At 66.2% G+C, this 19,813-nt stretch overlaps 2 protein-coding genes across 2 annotated transcripts; both read right to left on the reverse strand.

Moving 5' to 3' along the window:
- Positions 1 to 41: 41 nt before the first annotated feature.
- On the reverse strand, positions 42 to 9,962 carry FAM171A2 (family with sequence similarity 171 member A2). Its single transcript, XM_050334722.1, is given in 13 exon segments — positions 42 to 340; positions 846 to 1,237; positions 1,239 to 1,771; positions 1,774 to 2,090; positions 2,619 to 2,745; positions 3,171 to 3,287; positions 3,399 to 3,575; positions 4,423 to 4,551; positions 4,554 to 4,580; positions 4,665 to 4,757; positions 6,073 to 6,300; positions 9,204 to 9,392; positions 9,908 to 9,962. Coding segments are annotated over 13 exon segments (2,439 nt in total). The 3' UTR covers positions 42 to 285.
- Positions 9,963 to 10,403: 441 nt separating this feature from the next.
- On the reverse strand, positions 10,404 to 18,312 carry ITGA2B (integrin subunit alpha 2b). Its single transcript, XM_050334723.1, is given in 32 exon segments — positions 10,404 to 10,492; positions 10,754 to 10,880; positions 10,956 to 11,063; positions 11,270 to 11,383; positions 11,543 to 11,564; positions 11,698 to 11,816; positions 11,899 to 12,051; positions 12,134 to 12,236; positions 12,310 to 12,390; positions 12,496 to 12,575; positions 12,658 to 12,750; positions 12,871 to 13,018; positions 13,107 to 13,177; positions 13,926 to 14,039; positions 14,154 to 14,182; positions 14,185 to 14,304; positions 14,396 to 14,451; positions 14,798 to 14,902; positions 14,980 to 15,025; positions 15,124 to 15,306; positions 15,448 to 15,656; positions 15,790 to 15,842; positions 16,011 to 16,070; positions 16,158 to 16,201; positions 16,501 to 16,548; positions 16,632 to 16,757; positions 16,927 to 16,972; positions 17,387 to 17,436; positions 17,516 to 17,681; positions 17,790 to 17,887; positions 17,967 to 18,097; positions 18,167 to 18,312. Coding segments are annotated over 32 exon segments (3,138 nt in total).
- Positions 18,313 to 19,813: the final 1,501 nt, after the last annotated feature.

The following is a 19,813-nucleotide window of genomic DNA, read 5'->3' on the forward strand; positions in this document are numbered from 1 at the left end:
CTGGTGTGTGTGTGTGGGAAACGGAGGCAGGAGGCAGAGGCTGGGGGGATTTTGTGTGTTTAATATATTAATGCCTCTAAGGAGCAGGCAGGACGTGCAGGCAGGTGCAGGCAGCAGCTCCCTGCCCAGCCTGGCACCTGGGGAGGGTCCCCATGTCCCCCCACCGCTGCCGGCCCGGCCCCCACTGGCCCTTCTTCATCCTCACCACGTAGAAAACGTTTAGAAACACAATTAAAATCCAAAGGGGGATGAGGTGGGGGGCAGGGACAAGGACCCCCCAGGCTCCTACGGCAGCTTGGAGGCACCGCTGGCTCGGGGGGCAGTGCCAGCCCCCCCTGTCCTGCAGGGACGCAAACAAGGACACGGCTCAGGACTGGGGGGCACATGGAACATGCAATTCCCACCCCCCAAATGACAGGGGATCTCGTGGGGAGGACACAGAGGGGACAGGGCAGGGATCCCAAGCAGATGTGGACGGAGGAGGCCAGGTGGTGGTCCCTCTGTCCCCTCCCCTGGCAGGAGAGTCGGGGGGGTGGGCAAGGGACTGGGGCAGGGAGGGGTGGTGGCAGAAAGGGACAGTGGTGGCAGGGTGCTGTGGGGGTGGGATGTGATGGTGGTTGAAGGGGATTGTGATGGGATGGGACAGCATGGTGGCAGGACAGGGTGGGTGGGCTGGGATGGCGGTGGGAGAGGACAGTGACAAGACAGGATGGTGTGGCACGGCATGGCACGGCAGTGGGACGGGACAGTGACGGGAGAGGACACTGGCGATGGAATGGATGACAACAGCGGTGTACCCGCCATCCCAGCACCCCCGGGACGTGCCCCCCCCTCCCCACACTCACTTGACATTGAAAACCATCAGGGGTCGCTCCTCCCGCTTCTGCCAGGGGCTCTTGCGGTCGCCGCCCTCGTCCCCCCCATCGCCCGGCTCCGTCAGCGCCTCCTCCTCGGGGCTGGTCAGGGAGTCTCGGGGGGCTTCGCTGGCGCTGCTGCTCCCGCTGCCCCCCCCGCGCCGCCCCCCGCTCCCCGCTTCCAGCAAGGGGGCCAGCGAGCTGTCCTCGGGGGAGGGGGCGGGCAGGGGGGGCCGGGGCCCCCGTCCTCCCCCACCTGCGGCGGCCCGGGGAGGCGGGCGGGGGCGCAGGGCCAGGCCCCTCTCGCTGCCCTGCAGGTCGATGTAGGAATGCCGGACCTGGGAGGAACGCCCGTCCAGGGACACGAACCAGGCTCGGGGAGGGGGACCCCAATTCCAGGAGCTGCTGCCCCGCCAGCGCCTGCAGCTCCCCGTTGAGCTGGGCCACCGCCGACCCGTCCAGCAGCACCGGGATGGCCACCGAGCCGCTCACCGGTTGGGGGGCACGGGTAGCCCCAATTTTCCCTTCCTCAAAGGGCTGCCCGGAGGATGGGGGCCGGGGGGCGGACGTGGCTGCCGAGGAGCTGGACCCCGCATCGGATTCGGGGGGTCCCTCCGGCTCGCCGGGCGCCAGGCGCATGTATCGGGCGGGGATGAGCAGGGTGGGCATCACCCCGGTAAACATCCTCGGGACCCCGCCCGGTCCAGGGGCCCGCAGAGAGGAGCGGGCCGGGGGTGCCAGTGACGGCAGGCGGGGGGGCTCAGGCAGCGGGTGCTCGGTGGGCTGCCCCCGTGGCGGGAGAACCCCGAGGGCGAGGGGGCCGCGGGGAAGGCGGGGGTGCCCGGGGTGCTGCTCCTCGGGGGGCTGCAGCCCGTCCACCGAGCGGGCGGCCCTGAGGCCGAAGGCTTCTCCGGGCGCCCATAGTCCTCCGTGGCGGGGGCTGGCGGCGGGGAGGCCAGAGTGGCCGCAGGGGTCCCGCAGGGGCCGGCGCGGAGCTGGGCGGGGGCCGGCGGCTGGAAGAAGTCCGGACGGGCCGGGGTCAGCTCGCGGGTCGGGGGGGGCAGGCTGGGGGTGGGCAGGTCGGTGTCCCCCCCCGAGGAGGCGGTCTCCAGGTGGCTGCCCCCGCACAGAAGGTCCAGCTGGGACACGGATGTCGCCTGGTCCCGGCGCGCCCCGTCCAGCGGCCCCGGCAGCGGCAGCTTGCGGTGCTGAGCACGGGGCTTCAGGCACCGTCGCCTGCGAGGGGGGAGATTCGGGGGGGCACCCGTGGGTGCGCGGGTCCCCCAAATCTGGCTAAAGGGCATCCAGGGGTGTTGGGGTTTGGTGTCCCCCACTCCAAATCCAGCTAGAGGGTATGCAGGGGGTGCTGAGGATTGGTGTCCCCCCTCCCAGTCCAGCTTCAGGGTGCCCCGGGGGTTTTGGGGAGTGGTGTTTGTCTCCCAAATCCAGTTCTAGGGCACCCAGAGGTGTTGGGGATTGGTGTCCACCTTCCCAATCCAGCTCTAGGACACCCAGGAATGCCAAGAGGGCGGATCCCCCCTTACAAATCCAGTTAGAGAGGATCTGGGGGTGCCACAGGGTGGTGCCCCCTCCCCATAACCAGCCATAGGGCACCCAGGGATGCCAGGGAATGCCCCCTCCCTCCAGCTATAGGGCACCCAGGGGTTCCAGTGGGTGCTGACCCCCCATTCCCACATGGAATGTCGGGCAGGGGGGTGAGGCAGGGGGGTGTTCCCACCCCCACCAGGGTCAGGGGGTGCTGACCTGCAGTAGTAGATGAGGAGGCAGAGGAGGATGAGGACGAGGAGGGCCAGGGCACCCAGGATGGTGAGCAGGAAGATGGTGTGGTAGGTGGTGATGTCCGTCACACCCGCCGCCATCGCCACCAGCCCTGGGGACAGCGGGGTCAGAGGGGCAACAACCCCCCCAAGGGCACCCCAGGGGGCTGCCACTGCCCCCCCAGACAGCCCTGGGGAAAGTGGGGTCAGAGGGGGAACCCCCATCCCAACCAAGAGCACCCCAGGGTGGTGCCACTCCCCACAGACAGCCCTGGAACGGGCGGTCAGGGGGAGAAGCCCCCCACCAGAGACCCCAGGAGGCTGTGCCTGCCCCTCCCCCATCAGACAGCCCTGGGATAGGGGGGTTAGTGGGGAACCCCCTCCCACCAGAGCACCTCAGGGGGATGCCAGGCCCCCAGACAGCCCTGGAGATGGTGGGGACAGAAGGGAACCCCACCCCACTCAGAGCACCCCCAAGACAGTCTGTCCCCAGGGCCAGGAAGGCCCAGGTTGGTGGCACCCACAGGTGTCACCTCACCTGTGCTGGGGGAGGGCAGAGCCGCTGCCCAGTATCCCAGCTGGGAGGAGACGAATGTCCAGTACAGCTGCCGGCCTTCCTTGCGGATCAACCCCGTCCCGTTCCGGACCCACAGCCCTGCAGGGACACACGCTGGGCTGAGACCCCCCAAACTCATCACATATCCCCCCACACCACCCGTGTCACCCCTCTACCACCCCCTCAGAACCCCCCAAAACCAGCACTCACCGCTCTTGGGGTCAAACCTCCAGGCCGGGACGCTGGTGGCCACCACGGCCGCGGCCTCGGGGGCCAAGGGGACGGACAGATGGACAGGGCCGGCCAGCGGCACCTCGGTCCCGTTGCCGGTGAACAGGTGCACACTGAGAGCCGCCACCGGCGCCAGCTCCAGCCACGTGCCATTGGCTGCGGGGACAACGAGAGGACGTCCAGAAGGGGACACGCCAAGGGGTGTCCCCTCCCAACAAGACCACAGTGTCCCACGTGCAACAATTACAAAATAAAATGAAATAAATGAAAATAAATAAAAATAAATAAAAATAAAGTAAAAAATATTTTAAAATAAAATATAAATTTCAAAAATATAAAAATAAATAAAAATAGAGTAAAAAATAGAAATTTAAAAATATAAAAATAAAAAATAAAGTAAAAAAATAAAATAGAAATTTAATATAAAAATAAATAAAAATAAAGTAAAAAACCTTAAAAATAAAACAGAAATGAAAAATATAAAAATGACATGTTTAAAAATATTATTAAATAAAAAATTATTTCAAAAGGAAAAATAAAAATACAATAAAAATATAAAAGTAAAATAAAACTAGATTAAAATTATAATAAAAATAAAATAAAATAAAAGATACATTAAAAATAAAAACTAAAATCCAAACAAAATAAAACCGAACGTAAAATAAAATTAAAATAAAAATTTGAAAAATCGAAACATTCAAGAATAAATTTAAAAGAAAAATTAAAAAAATAAAATAAAAAATATAAACATAAAAATAAAAACCAGAATAAGTAAATTTTAGAATTTAAAAATAAAAAATAAAATAAACATAGCAATAAAATGAAAAAAACACAATAAAATAAATTTAAAAATTTAAAAATTTAAAAATAACATAAAAAGAAACATCCAGATAAAAATAAAATAAAAAATTAGAAATAAAGCCAAAATAAAATAAAGAAAAGAAAATAACTACATTTAAAAGGAAAAATAAAAAGTAAAAAAAAAAAAATAAAGAAAATATACCGGTGCCGTCCTGCTCTGCGCCGAGGAAGGCGGGGAAGGCGCGGGCCAGGCTGGGGCCGGAGGCGGCGGTGAGGGACGCGGCGAGCTGGCTGTAGGTGGAGCTGCGGGGCAGGCGGGCTGCTCGCCGAGGAACTGCGCCCACGGCTGCCCACGGCCACCTGCGGGGACACGGTGCGGGTGGCAGCACCTGGGGGAGCTGGCGGTGCCACCCTCTCCCACCCACATCCCTTCCCCTGGCTCACCTGGGGATCCCAGGAGGATCTGGACCTGGTCCTCGTAGAGGATGAGGGTGGCAGGGCGCTCCGGGAGCAGGTAGAGGCTGATGGAGGCGTAGACTGCAAGGGGGGCAGGGAGGAGGGGTGATGGGGGGACCCCAAATACACACACACACTCACTTAGACCCCTCCAAGGCAAGGGGGATGGGGGGACTGATGGGTTCCCCAGAGAGGGTGGGAAAGGGGGGCCAGGGCAGCAGGAGGTGGGCACAGGGACAGGGACAGGAGGTGGCAGGCAGTGGGCAGGGTGGGGGTACCTCCTGCACACCCCCATCCGTGTACCCCTCCAACTCTGCACCTCCATCCCTCTGCACCCCTACCCCTGGATCCCCATTCTCATCCCCCTTGTCCATCCCCACATGTCCCACCCCCCTCCAAGGTGACCCCACTGATGCCACCCCCACCCTGGGGACAAGGGCTAGAGTCCATCCCAAGGGGGCCCTACAACCCCCCCCACCCTGGGAAGGGGGGACTTGGGGCCACCAGGACATGGTTGTCCCCTCCCAAAGGGTCAGACCCTCCAAACACCCTTCTGTAAAAGACTCCTGACCCAAAGGCTCTTTGGAGTCCCCCATGAGGAAGGGATTGGGCGTCTCCAGTGAGGGATTGGGGTCCCAGGAAAGGATTGGGGTCTCCACAAAGGGACTGGGGGTTCCCAGGAAGGAATCAGGGACTTAGAAAGGGACTGGGGTCCCCTCGGACAGACTGAGGATCCTCAGGAAGGGGCAGAAGGTCCCCCAGTAAGGGATCAAGGAACCCCAGTAAGAGACTGGAACCCCCCACACCAGTAAGAGAGGAACACGAGACCCTGTTTAGGGCTCGGAGCCCCCCATAAGGGACTGTGGTCCCCAGTAAGGGACCAGTTCTCCCAGTAAGGGATCAACAACTCCAACAGTGAAGAATAAGGGTCCCTTCTGACATGGGCTCAGAACACCCCAGTAAGGAATTTTGAACCCCATTAGGGGCTCAAAGGCCCCAAGTATGGAATTGGGGACCCATAGATGGACTCAAAGCCCCCCAGTAAGGAACTCTGAACCCCCTGTGAGATTCAGAGCCTCCCAGTAAGGGATTGGGGACCAACATATGGACTCAAAGCACCCCCAGTAAGGAATTTAAAATCCCAAGCAGACTTAAAGCCCCCGAGTAAGGGATTGTGTCCTCCCAGTAAGACTCAAAGCCCCCAGTAAGGAACTTTGAACCCCCTGTGGGAGTCAGAGCCCCCCAGTAAGGGATTGTGTCCCCCCATCAGAGCTCAAAGCACCCCCACTCAGGGCCTGGGGACCCTCATAGGGACTCAAAGCTCCCCAGTAAGGAATTTAACCCCCCAGTCAGACTCAGATCCCCCCAGCAAGGCACCCTCTGCCCGGCGACTCACGTGGCAGTTTGGTGACGCGCCAGGGCGCGGAGGCAGGGACGTATCCGCGGCGGGCGGCGGTGACGAGCAGCCAGGAGCCCAGGCGGTAGGGCACGGCCAGCACCCCCGTGCCCGCGTGGTCGGTGGTCCCGGCTGCCAGCGCGCTGCGGGCGCCGAACACGTCCAGCACGGCCTGCGCCAGCGGGGCCAGCGTCCCGCTCTCGTACACCTGCACCCGCAGCAGCACCTCTGGGGGGGCAAACGGGGATTCAGGGGGATGTGGTACCACCCCCAACAGTGGGACCAACCCGGGGGGCACGGCTGGTGGAGAGTGGGCACCATCCCAGGGGGTACAGGGCCACCATTCAGGGCCTCCATCCCAACAGCTGGTGGGACCTCTCCCGGTGGGTCGTGGCCACCACCCTGATGGGTCATGGCCACCATCTCAGCAAGTCATGGCCACCATCCCAGGGTGTCCTGGTCGCCATCCCAAGGGGTCCTGAGCCACCGTCCTAGCAGGTGGTGGGACACATCCTGGCAGGTCATGGCCTCCATCCCAACAGGTGGTGGGACCTGTCCTGGTGTGTTGTGGCAACAATCCTGGTGGGATATAGGAACTATCCCAGCAGATGGCAGGATACATCCTGGTGGATCATGGCCACCAGCCCAGTGGGTCGTGGCCAGAATTCCAGCAGGGGATGGGACCTGTACTGATGGGTCATGGTCACCATCCCAGCAGGTGGTGGCCACCATGTCAGCAAAATGGTGGGCCCCATCCTGGTGGGTCATGAGCACCATCCCAGCAAATCATGGGCACCATCCCAACAGGTGCTGAGACCTGTCCCAGCGAGTCATGGCCACCACCCTGGTGGTCCGTGGTCACTATCCTGGCAGGATGGTGGGACCCACCCTGATGGGGACCATCCTAGAAGGTCACGGGCACCATCCCAGCACGTGGTAGGACCCATCCCAGTGGCCACCATCCCAGCAGGTCACAGCCACCCCCCAGCTGGGTCACAGGTGCCCCCCAGCAGCCAAGAGACACTATCCTGGGGGATGTGGGCACCACCCCTGTGCCCCTCTCTGTGCCCACCCTGCACCCTCCTTGAGTGGGACTCATGGCCCCAGGGAGCCATGCCCATCTGGGTGTGTGCACTCAGTCACATCCTCCCCACACCAGGGGCCACCCAGGGCCACCCCCCAAGGTGCCACTCTCATGTGTCACAAGTTTGGGGGGTCTCGACCCCAGTGGGCCCCACCAGCCGTGCAGGGGTTGGTTCCCCACCCCAATCCCCGCTGCAGGGGAGGGGTGAGCCCGGCTCGAGGGAGGGGGGGTACCCTAAACCCTGGTGTGCCCCCGGCCCCCCCGAGCCGGCGCTCTTCCTGCGCATGATCCACAGCCTTTGGCAGCGGTCCCGGCTCCGGTGCCGTCACCCAGGCAACGACCTCCTTCATCCCGCGCCCCGGGGCTCCCGGCACCCCCTGCCTGTCCCCCCGCAGCCCCTGCCCCCAAAGCCCCCACACCACCCAGCCCACCCCGTCCCCGCCCACATGTGCCCCAGATGTGGCAATGGGCGAGGGGGAGAATTCTCGGCAGCTGCTTCAGGGATGCACCGGGCGGGGGTCCCGCATAGCAGGGACAGCCGGCACCCAGGGGCAGGAATGTCCCCGCGGCCACAGCCGGCCACCCGCAGCTGCCGGGGGACAGCTGTCACCAACGGCCACCCCGCTGTCCTCCGGAGAGGGGGGGTTGTATGGTGCCACCCCCAGCGCGGGGGTAACAGCCGTGGTTGCCCTGTTCCCCACTGTCTGTCCCCCCACTTTCACCAAGGGGTCCCCGGAAGCTGGCACGGCCACCACGGGGTACACTGGCCCCCTTGCTGGCTCCCCAGTGCCTCCCAGTCTGACCCCACGGTCCCATGAAGGATGGGTGTGGGTGCCAGGCCCTGGGATGGCAGTGGGGAGCCCCATCACTGCTGTCACCCTGCTGGGACAGGGATGGGCAGGGGTGATGCCAGTGGGGAGCTGAACCAGCACAGACAGAACGAACCCCCCTCATCTCTGGACATGCCTCACCTTGGCACAGGGGCACTGCCAGGAGGGTTTGGGATGGGGGTGAGGGGTCACAGGGAGCTGTAGGGACCCCACAGTGGCACGGCACCCCAAGGACCACCCTGCCTGCCCAATGCACCCCCCACCATCCTGCACCCCTGGGTGCTCCTCAAGACCCCCACTCACCCACCCACCATCATGCACCACCCGGCCTGGGACCCCCACCCACCCTCCTGCACCCCCAAGCTCTGTCCATCATCCCCACCCAACTTCCTTCACCCCCCTGGTTTGTGACCCCCACCCACCATCACACGCCCTTGGCACTGCCCAGGACCAGCCCCCCACCATTCTGTACACCAAGGCCTGGGACCACCCCCAGTCTCTCATCCCCCAGAGCTCTGTTCACGACACCCACCCACCCAGCCGCACCCCCTGGCACTGCCCAGGCCCCCAGCCCCATCACCCTCTACCCGCCAGTGGCCAGAACCGCCCGGGGAGGAGACGGACAGACCGACGGTGGGGGGAACAGGGGAGGTAGACGGACAAGACAGAGCCGGGGGCGAACGGAGGATGGACAGGGGATGGATGGATGGAAGGGATGGACGAGGGCGCAGGCGCGGCAGGGTTGGCGCGGGCAGGGACGGGGGTGTGGGGACAGGGAGTATCGGGGTGGTCGGGCGGGGATGGGGTGTCGGGACCAGGGGGCTCGGGGTGGGAGTCGGGCAGAGGGTGGTGGTTGGCGGGGTGTGGGTCGGGGTTGATGTCGGGGCCAGAGGATGCCGGGGGAGGGATGTCGGGGCGGGGTCGATCAGGGGTGGGGAGGTCGGGGCGGGGTCGGTCGGGGATGGGGGGTCGGTGCGGGGATCGGTCGGGGGTGGTGCCGGGGGAGTGGTCGGGTTGAAGGGATGCCGGGGATGTCGGCGCGGGGTTGGTCAGGGATGGGGGGTCAGGGCGGGGATCTGTCTGGGGATGATCGGGTTGAAGAGATGCCGGCGGTGATGTGGGCGCGGGGGTCGGGCGGGAGGTCGGCGCGGATGGAGGGGTGGGGGGGGTGTTGCCGGCTGCGCCCCCCTCGCCCCGCACACAAAGGCCGCTCTCACCGTGCGCTCCCGGCTCCGCCGCGCCCCGCGCCCGCCGCCCGCCCGCGGCCGCCAGCAGCAGCAGCACCGGCAGCGGGCGGCAGCGGCGGCAGGAGGCGGCAGGGGCCGCATGGTGGCTCCGCGCCGTTACCCCGCCATGCCCGGCCCGCCCGGCCCGTCCGCCCGCCCGCCGCGGGGACCGGGCTCCACCTGCCGGAGCCGCCGGGCACGGCTCGCCCCGGTGCCCACCCCCGCACCGGCACCGCCCCGCCACCGGCACCACCCACCCGGCACCGCCCCGAGACCCCCAGGTCCACCCCGGCACCGCCCCGAGACCCCCTCTCCCAGACCCACCCCGGTACCGCCCCCGACACCGCCCCGAGACGCGGGACACGTCGCCGGTACCGCAGCGGACCCCGGGATTCTTCCCCGGGACCCCTGAGAGACCTGGACCGAGACTCAGTCGGCAGCTGAGTCTCGCTCTCAAGACCGAGACTCAGACTCAACCGGCACCGACATCCCGGACTGACCCTGGTGCCGACAGCGGCAACCCAGCAGCCACTCCCGACACCGGCACCGACCCCCGGAGCTACCTCCCACGCCGCCCCGAGCCCTGGCACTATCCACGGTACAGACCCTGACCCCGGGTACCCACCCCCGCTACCGCCCCGGGGACGGGACCGGGACCCGGGACTGCAACGTCATCCCAGGACTGATCCCGGTACCGGCAAAGGCATCTTTGCACTGACCCCGGTACCGCACCGGGACCCCGGGACTCATCCCCGGCACCAGCCCGAGGCCCAGGACGGGGACTCGGTACCGGCACCGGCATCCCAGGACACACTCCTGGTACTTCCTCGAGCCTCAGTGTCGATCCCTGGTACCTCACCGGCATTTCGGGACTGACCCCCGGTACTGCCTCGATCCCCTGGACCCACCCCCGGGACTGACCGCGGGACCGACACCCACCCCGGTACCAGCACCGGCCCCCGCATTGGCATCCTGGCAAACATCCACCCAGTACCGACCCCCCTGCGTGTTCCCTCCCCAAAACCCCCAGTGCAGGTCCTGGGGGCACCCCCATGTCACCCACGCACAGCACTCGAGTGTCAGGCAGGGATTTATTTTCCGGGGGAGAGCAGAAGGGGGCTGGGATCCCACGGGCACTCAGGGGAGTTGGGGACAAAGGGACTGGGGGGAGGGGGAGAGCGGGGGACCCCACTAGCCCTGGGGACCACCGGGCTCCTGGGCCTGGCCGGGCTCCTGTGTGTCCCCCTCAGTGGGCGGTCGTGTCCTCTTGAAAAACCCATCTGGAAGGGGACAGGGTGACAGCCAGGCCCTGTGGGACCTCATGGCACCGGTCCCAGGGACCCCACAGCATCACCCCCCAAGGAATTCCTGCAGCACCACCCCCGGGGACCCCACAGCATCACCTCCCAGCTGCCCCCCACCCTGTCCCTCAGCCCCCACCCACAGGTCTATGCCCCCCATTTCACGGTCCCTCCAGTGCCAGTGAGGCCCCACCACCATGGTGGGTGTCCCCGGTGTCCCCGGTGTCCCCCTACACCCACTCACCTTCCACATGAAGAGGCTGAGGAGGGTGAGGAGCAGGAGCCCGGCCAGGACCCCCAGCACCACACCCCACACCGGCACTGCCCCCTTGCCTCCGGGGCTGACACGAACCACCCGTGTGACAGCCTGTGGAGGGACGGCTGGGTGACACTGCTGCCACCACAGCCTGTCCCCGTTTCCCCGTGTCCCCAACAGCCCTACCGTGGTGTTGCCGGAGGGCAGGACGCGGGGCTGGACCCGGTAGGGCATGGCCGAGGTGCTGAACCACGCCTGGGACTGGATGAGGAACTGAGACAGGAGGTGCTCCCGCTGGGGACACGAGTGGGGACAGACGTGGGGACACAAGGGGACACATTGGGGACACGGCATCAGGGGTGCTGGCAGCCAGTGGGGCACCCATGACGCTGCTCTGTCACCCCCAGCGCTGCTCTCTGCAGGAGGGGACATGGCAGGGACACCCTAGGGCCACAGTGCCACCACCCTGTGCCCTCGCTGTCCCCTGGAGGGGACAGTACCTGCTGCAGAGTGTCCATCCAGAGCAGGGCGTGGACACTGACCAGTGCCCGCTGGTCCTTGCCCAGGCTGGGCACGTGGCAGGTGATGTCCACGCAGGTGGCATTGTCACAGTCCTGAGGGACACGGCAGGTGTTGGGGACCCCCACCCCGGGGGACACCCCCAGCCCTGCACCCACTGTGGGCTGCAGGTCCCCGGAGTCATAATGGGGCGGGGTCCTCCACCCAGCCCCACATCCATAACGGGACGCAGGTCCCTGTGTGCACCCACTCACCACAGGGATGGGGTCCCCCACCCTGGAGGCACCTCCAGCCCCCTCCCCATAATGGCTGCAGGTCCCCAGGGTCACCCGCTCAGCACAGACAGGGTCCCCCACCCCGGCACCGCTCAGGCCCCACCCATCAGGCGATGCGGGTCCCCCGGGGTCACCCTCTCACCACGGGGACCGGCTCCCCCAGCCCCACCCCCGGGGGCTCCTCCGCCTCCCGGCGCTCCCGCTGGCGGGTGCCGTTCCTGGGCGCTGCTCCCGTGGGACGGGGAATCTCCAGCTGGAACGAGACAAAGCGGTCACACCCAGCTCCTTAACACCCACCAGCGCCCGCGGGTGGGCCCTGGCCCCTCAGCCCCTACCTGGGCGGGGTTGAGGGCGGGGTGGTGGGTGCAGTTCATGCCCCCCTCGGTGCCCAGCTCCAGCAGGTAGAGAAGGATGTGGCCGCCCAGCTGGTGGGGGACAGCGAGGCGCAGGGTGACCCCGCTGACGGTGCTGGGACCCTTGTTGTGGAGCTGCGGGAGGAGAGGGGAGTGACACCAGGGAGGGGACAGAGGGGTCAGCCCCCTGGGCACCCGGGGAGGGGCAGTGCCCTACCTCATAAACATGCTCCACCTTGATGCCGTGGTCCTCGAGCCGCCGGCTGCCCTCCACCCCCTGCCAGCTCGTGGGCAGCACCGTGGTGTCTGGCAGGGAGTTGCTGGCAGGACAGGGGGGTCAGTGTCCCCCTTCGTGTCTCCCCCCGTGCCTCCCTGTGCCCCCCAGACCCTCACCCTCGCAGCTCCATCTCTGCCTGAGCCTCCACGGGCACCGTCACTGTCACCGACGCATTGGTGGGGCTGGGGCTGTTCTTGCTGCGGGGGGAGGGACAGACACCGAGTTTGGGGACACGTTGAGGACACCGATCCCGAGTGCCAGTGTCCCGACAGTGGGAGGGGGCAGGGGTACGGCAGTGTCACCTCCGCAGCTGGAGCTGGAAGGTGATGGCATCCCCCATGTCCTCCAGCCTGGACACGCTCAGCTCCATGTCCACGGTGATCTGGGGGGTAGGGGGAGGTGGGTGACCACCCCAATGCCAGGGTGGGTGATGGGCACAGTAGAGAGATCCCCCATCCCCTTACCCGGGCCCCCGCTTTCATGGGGTTGCCCAGCTCGCAGAGCACCACGTGGGTCCCGTTCTCCTTCTTGGGGTTGCAACTCAGCTTCTCCTGCCCCTGGGGTGGGGGGACACAGGGAGGGGACACTTCATGGACCCCTCTGTGCACCCTCCACCCCGGGGGCCTGTAGTGAGCCCCCCACACCGGGCACCCCTGTGTTCCTCCGTGGGCACCCACCGGGATGGTGCTCCGGGCTGCCTGGTAGTGAGTGCCAGGGGGCAGCTGCACCCTCAGCTCGGCCTCGAAGGCGCCTTCTCCCGCGTTGGAGGCGTGGGCCCGCAGGCGCAGCGCGGCCTCCGCCCCGATCAGCAGGCGCTGGCTGGGGCTGGGGGACACGGGGACGTGGGGACAGGGCTCAGCACCCCGTGGGGACACTGGCTACCCCCCTCGCCCCCCCTGTCCCAGGTGCTCACGTGTCAGCGGCCAGGTGGAGGTCGGGGATGCAGAGATTGTCCTCACCACAGTCCTCCAGGATGATGTGGGTCTGGGAGGGGGACAGGGATGGGACAGGGGGACCCCCCATCCAAGGTGCAGTGTGGGAGGGGGAGTCATTGGGGACAGCAGGGGATACGGGGGGGGGAGTTCCTGGGGAGGGATTGGGCTGGTGGAGGAGGCAGAGGGGACATCTCAGGGGGGAAGATTTGGGACAGTGCAGGGTGGAGAGGAGTCATTCCCAGGAGCGATTGAAGATGAGTGGAGGGGAGAAAGGTGACATCCCTGGGGAGGAAGAGCAGAGGGGACATCCAGGGCCTGACTCAGGATAGGGGAGGATACTGTGGGACACCCCAAGGAGGGAGCAGGGACAGCAGGGGGACATCCTGGGGAGAGATTGGGGATGGCAAAGGGGACAGAGGGGACATCCTCGGGGATGTGACTGGGGTGAATGGGGTACACAGGTGACATCCCAGGGAGGGACTGGGGACAGCAGGGTGAGCACAAAGGGTTGGGCAGGAGGGACACGCCTGGGAGTGGCAGGGCACAGTGGGGGGGCACATTCCAGGGGGGATGGGGGACAGTGGGAGGAGTAGGAGGCACATCCCAGCAGGAACTGGGGACAATGAGAGGGCGAGTCAAAGTCCCAGGGAGGGGCTGGGGACACTGGGACAGGCTGGGGACCTCGGGGCTGAGCACGCCCAGGCTATGGGTACCCACGTGTGCCCTGGTCCAACCACGGGGACGAGCCCACCCCGTGTCACCATAGCCATGTCCCCCCACAGCCGTGTCCCCCCTACCTGTGCCTGCACCAGGGTGTTCCCGTACAGCACCAGCCCCGGGGCCTCCCGGGGCAGTGCCAGGGCCACGCTCAGGGCCACCGGGCTCAGCTTGTCCTTGAACTCGGCCTCGTCCTGAGGACACCATGGGCAGAGCACTCTGGAGGGCACCTCGAGCCCGCTCCACCCATCACCGTCCCCATCCCTGTCCCCCCCCCTCCTGGGACTGTGTCCCCCCCGTGCCCGTACCCGCAGGTAGGCGGTGAGGTTGCGGCACTGGGGGCGTGTCCCGGTGTCACCACCAGCTGCTCGCGCCAGGACGGCTGGTGTCCCTGCAGCAGCAGGACCCTCCGGGACAGCCGGGGCTTCAGCCGGTCCAGCTGCAGCTCAGCCTCCAGGTCTGGCAGGGCACAGGGCGGGGTGGCATTGGTGACATCCCCGGAGACACCCCAGCGGTGCCCGTGTCCCCCCCGGGTGGCACTGGCACTCACGGATGGCCGAGGGGATGTGCTGGCCCGTCACGCTGACACAAAACACCACGTGGAAGCTGCGGGGGAAGAGAATCCAGGGGTGCTCAGGGGCCTGTCCCGTCCCCACGGCAGTGTCCCCATGGCATTGTCCCCACAGCAGTGTCCCCACGGCAGTGTCCCCATAGTGGTGTCCCCATGGCACTGTTCCCATGGCAGTGTCCCCATTGTCCCCACAGCAGTGTCCCCGCGGCAGTGTCCCCATAGTGGTGTCCCCATGCCACTGTTCCCACGGCAGTGTCCCCACTGTCCCTACAGCAGTGTCCCCACGGCAGTGTCCCTATAGCGGTGTCCCCACATCACTGTTCCCATGGCAGTGTCCCCTCAGCAGTGTCCCCACACCGGTGTCCCCAGCACACGCCTCACCAGCTGACACGGACACCGGCGTCGGGCAGGACACAGTCCAGGACCTCAGGGTTCAGCCCATCGGGGACACTCAGCTGGGTGTGGGCCACCACCACGGGCTGTCCCCTGGGGCACGGGGACATTGCTGAGGTGCCAGGGGACCCGGCAGGGACTCCCGGGCCACCGCAGGGACGGGCACTCACCGGTACACGGCCACCTTGGCCGCCCCGTAAGCCCCGACCAGCAGATCTGCGGGGACAAGCAGAGGGTCGGTGCCGGGCTGGTGACACCGGGGTGGCAGGGCGGTGGCAGGGAGGTGACAGGGTGATGGCACCCCGGGGCCGTACCTGGGTAGCCGTTGCCGTCCAGGTCGGTGCCCCCTCGCAGGGCGAAGCCGAAGGCGGCGGGGCCGGGGAAGGGGCTGTCGAGGCGCTGGGTGGGCACCGGCTCCAGCCCCTCGCTCTGCCCGCGGAAGATGAAGACCTGCCCTCTGCCATCGTCACCCCCCTGCGGGGCACCCACGGCCACGTCTGGGGACAGAGGGGACGTGAGCGCCCACCCAGCACCACCCACCCAGCACCACTCACCCAGGCGCTCCCGCCTCAGTGTGCCCAAGGTGGGGCACAGGGGGGTCCCCTGGCACAGCCCCCTCGCCCCCCCCGCGGTGTTACCGCCGAAGCCGTCCTTGTCCAGGTCCCCCAGGCTGGCGATGGCGGCGGCGAAGCGGCCGTAGGGGTGGGTGCCCGTCAGGGTCTGGGGGGGTCGGGAGAGGAGCTGGTGCCCCCCGCCCAGGTAGAGGTAGAGCCGCCCCAGTTCGCTGCGCTGCCCGTCGGGGCGCCGGGCCATGTACAGGGGGGCACCCACCAGCAGGTCGTCCCGCCTGTGCCCGGCGAGGGGTCAGGGTGAGGATCCTCAGGTTTGGGGGGTGGGGGCACCCAGGGGTGTGCCAGGCGCGGGGCGGCACCCCTGGGTGTCCCCGTGGGGGACTGGGGGGGGACAGTCCCGGCTCTCACCCGTCCCCGTTGACGTCGGCCACGGCCACCGTGTGCCCGAAGTACGATGCCACCTGGAAAGGGTCCAGGCGGGGGGTAGCACCGGGAGAGTGCCGAGGGCACCGTGGGGTGCACTAGGTGATGGGCGGGGGGCATGGGGGAGCAGCTGGGGGATGTGGGGAGGAGTGCAGGGGTGCCGTGGAGCCCCGGGGGGCGCTGAGGGTGGCACAGGGTGGGGGTACCTGCTCGCTGTCGATGCCCCGCAGCCGGCGCAGGGTGTTCCCCGCAGTGAAGATCTCCACCTGCCCAGGGCAGCGTCAGACCCCAGGCCGGGGGGCCACACGATGGTGACCCCCCCAGGTGGCACAGGGCACCACCCCAGCACTCACCTCACCCTTTGTGTCTCTCTTGTTGGGGACCCCCACGGCGTACTCTGTGAGGGATGAGAGCCATGAGTGACCCCACTGGGGCATCAGGGGGGTCCATGGGGATTCCCCTGGCACTGGGGTGGGCACAGGGATAACTGTGACACGGGAGTGGGCACGGATATCCCCAGCACAGGGGTGGGCAGAGGGGTACCCCTGGCAGGGTATGAGGGCACAGAGACAGGACAAAGGTTGTGACCTGGCACACCCTCTGTCCAGCACCCCTGGGAGGGGAGGTCTCCCCGGGGTGTCCCGGGCCCATCACCCCCACCTCGCAGGTGGTCCTGCCCCCACCCCCAAGCCCTACCTTTGGTTCTGGGGTCGCCATCGAACTCGCCCACAGCCACCGAGTACCCTGCAGGGAGAGGGGCACCAGTGAGCCCGGGGAGCCTCGGCCGGAGACGGCTGTGGGGCGGGGTGCCCGTGCCCGCCGCTCACCCCGGTACCCGTCCTCGTATTCCAGGGACACGGGCACCGTGGGGCGCCCCGGGGTTCCGAGCCAGAGCAGCGACGTGCCGTGGAAGCGGCTGAGGATGGTGTTCACCTCCACCGAGTACAGGAGCCCTGCGGGACACCGGGATGGGTGGACACCAGCGCTGGGGGGGCACCCGCTGCCACACGCCCTGGGCTGCCAGTGCCACTGAGGGGGTGGCCCATCCTGGGTGCCCTCCTCCCGCCGTGCCCACCCGAAGGGGAGCACTCCGGGAGCACCAGCCCGGCAGGAAAGACTCACCCGTGAAGTAATACCCGCCGGGGGCACCCAGCACCAGCGTGCCGTCCTGCAGGAGAAGCTGGCCTTAGCACCTCCCTGGGGCACCCCCACCCTGGCATCCCGCCCAAGCATCCCTTATCCTGGCACCTCCACCCCAGCACCCCCACCTCAGCATCCTTTATCCTGGCATCCCCACTCAAGCATCCTCCACCCCAGCACCTCCTCCCAAACACCCCCACACTCTTTTCCCTCCTCCTGGCACCCCCATCCAGTATCCCCCACCCTCTCATCCCCATCCTGGGGCCCTTCCCCCTGGAATTACCACTCCAGCATCAGCCACCCTGACACCCTCACTCCGGTACCATTCTCTGCATCCCTGGCAGCATCCCCATGGGAATCCCGAGGGGCTCTCCGGGCACGCTGTCTCCCACCCCTCCCGAGTTTCCCCGAACCCCTACGAACCCCCCGAGCCCCCTCTCACCGGGGTGACGGCGGCGCTGAAGCCGATCTCGCAGTAGCGCTTGTCATGCTCTGCGGGCACAGGGCAGGGTCAGACCGACACGGGGTGGGGGGCACCCCCCGCCCCGAGCCCCTCCGAGCCCCCCGTCACCGTAGTTGCTCTGGCGGTAGGTGTTGGCCATCGACTGGTCCCGGCAGGGCGAGTACCACACCACGCGCCGCAGCCCCGGGGTCGCCACGAAGCAGGTGCCCGTCGGGGTCCGGAACGCCTCGTCCGGCCCGTCCACCGCGTTCCAGTGCTGCAGCGGGGCGCAGGCCTGGGCAGGGGCGCGGGCATGGCACAGGGTGGGTGCCCACCCCGCGGGTCACCACCCACGGGTGCCCAGCCCACTCACCCCTCCTCGCCCCACGCCGGCTGCACCCACCACCAGTTTGCCGTCCCAGCTGGTGACGGACGCGCCCAGCCACTGGTGCGACTTGTAGGTGTGGAATTCCAAGGTGCCCTGGGTCTCGGTCTCGTCCCCTGGGGGAGCGGGAGAGGGGGATTTTGCGGGTGCGGCACCCACCCTGTGCCCGCCCAGCACCACACGGCGCCCACGTACCCGCGGTGTCGATGGGGAGGGGGCGGCAGGGGGTCTCGCCGGGGGGCCAGGAGCAGAGGAAGACGGCACCGGGCTGAGCCACGCCGGGCTGGGAGGTGTTGGCACGGGGAGCCCCCACAGCCACGCTGGGCCTGGGGGGCAGAGGGAGTGTCACCTGCGGGGGTGGCCGTGCCCGATCCCGGCCCCCTGGGTGTTCTTACCTGCCCTCCTCCATGAGGAAATCCAGGGCGAAGCCGAAATAGCTGCCGGGGGGTCCCGCGTACTCGCTGGGGGGTTCCTGGAGAAGCCCCAGGGTGGGGGGCAGGTGCAGCCCCCCGAGGAGCAGCAGCGCCCGCAGCAGCCCCATGGCCACCCCGAAATGTGGCCGCAGCCCCGGCACGTCCCGGGGCGGTCCCGGCTTATCTCGGAGGACGCAGTCGGGGCCGGGACAGCCGTGGTGGGGGGCACAGGAAGGGCCCCCCCGAACGCACATCCGTTCCTGAGGGAGCCAGGGGGTGTGGGGGGGACGCGCTGGGTCGGAGCAGGGTGGGGGCAGGGGGTGGCAGTGCCACCGGGGGACACTGGGAGGGCTGTGGGGACAGGGCCATGGGCGGGGGGCAGCGCAGCGCCCACCACCAGCCTTCCGCCGGCGGCCGAATCCAGCCCGCCCTGGGGTGCCGGTCTCGGGGGGTGGCTATTTCGGGGTGCAGGCAGCCCTGGCCAGCGGAAACGCGGCGGGGAGGGGGGAGGACAGCAGGGCACGGGGCCCCTGCATTGTCCCCAGTGTCCCCTCCACAGCCGGATGGAGCAGACAGCACTGGCCCCACCAGCACTGAGCATTGCCCACAAACTGTTTCCCCTCCTTCCCCGGGGTAGGGACACCCCAAAACCCTCCCGAGGAGCCAGGCAGCACAGGGAAATGGCTCTGGGAAGGGGATGGGTGCCAGGTGGGGGCACAACCCACAGCCAAGAGAACAAGGGTGGGTCCTGTCCCCCGTGGAGGAGCTGGTGCCCCTCAGCCAAGCCAGGCCTGGGGCAGCTGTGGGGGCTCAGCCCTGCCCGGACAGTGGCTGAGCCCCTGAACCCACCTGCACAATTAATTTAAACGCAATTAATTAAGGACCCTCAGGGTGCCTCGGGGCTCCGAGGGCTCCTCATGCCCACCCAGAGCCGGTGGCAGGGACAGGCCCTGGAGCATCTCCCTGTGATCCAGCCCCACCTGTCCAACTTCCTTTCCATCCCTGAAGCTGCAGGTGGGAAGCAGGACAGAGGGGCCAGGGGGTCCTGGAGGGCACAGGGAGGCCACCACAGTGCCCCAAACGGCACCGTGGACTCTGAGGGGGGAAACAGCCCCAGAGCCCAGAATGCTCCAGCCCTTTGGAGCAGCTGCAGTTGGGAAACAGCTGGAGCAGAGCTCCGAGGGGTGGGAAGGGTTTAGCTGAGCCCAGCTCGGCTCTGTGCCCCGGCAGAGCAGGACAGTGGGCTCAGGGGCAGCTGCTCCTCCTCAGGTGGTCTCATCCCCCACTGGCAGCAGCATCCAAACCCAGCTGGAACCCACACCAGGCCCCTTCAAGGCCACTGTGATTCCTTCTCCCGTTTAATTCCTTATTTCCCTGTTCCTTGCAGCATTCCTGCACCATCACTCATGAAACCCCGGCCAGGGCCACCCGAAGGACAGGCAGGCAGTGGCAGGTGGCACCCTGTGCCCCCACCCTGGCAGGATTTAGTGGGGTTTGGTTTTTTTTCCTTTAACCAAACCAGGAGTTTATTTAGGAAAGGAGAGGCAGGTGCTCCTCCCCCTGAGCTCTAAACAGTTCTGACACTCGCCCAGGCTGGAGGAACAGCAGCACAGCCTGGGATGGAGGGAC

The sequence above is a fragment of the Myiozetetes cayanensis genome, unplaced genomic scaffold (genome assembly GCF_022539395.1).
Source record: "Myiozetetes cayanensis isolate MyiCay16 unplaced genomic scaffold, myiCay2020 scf58, whole genome shotgun sequence".
In the NCBI taxonomy this organism is placed as follows: Eukaryota; Metazoa; Chordata; class Aves; order Passeriformes; family Tyrannidae; genus Myiozetetes; species Myiozetetes cayanensis.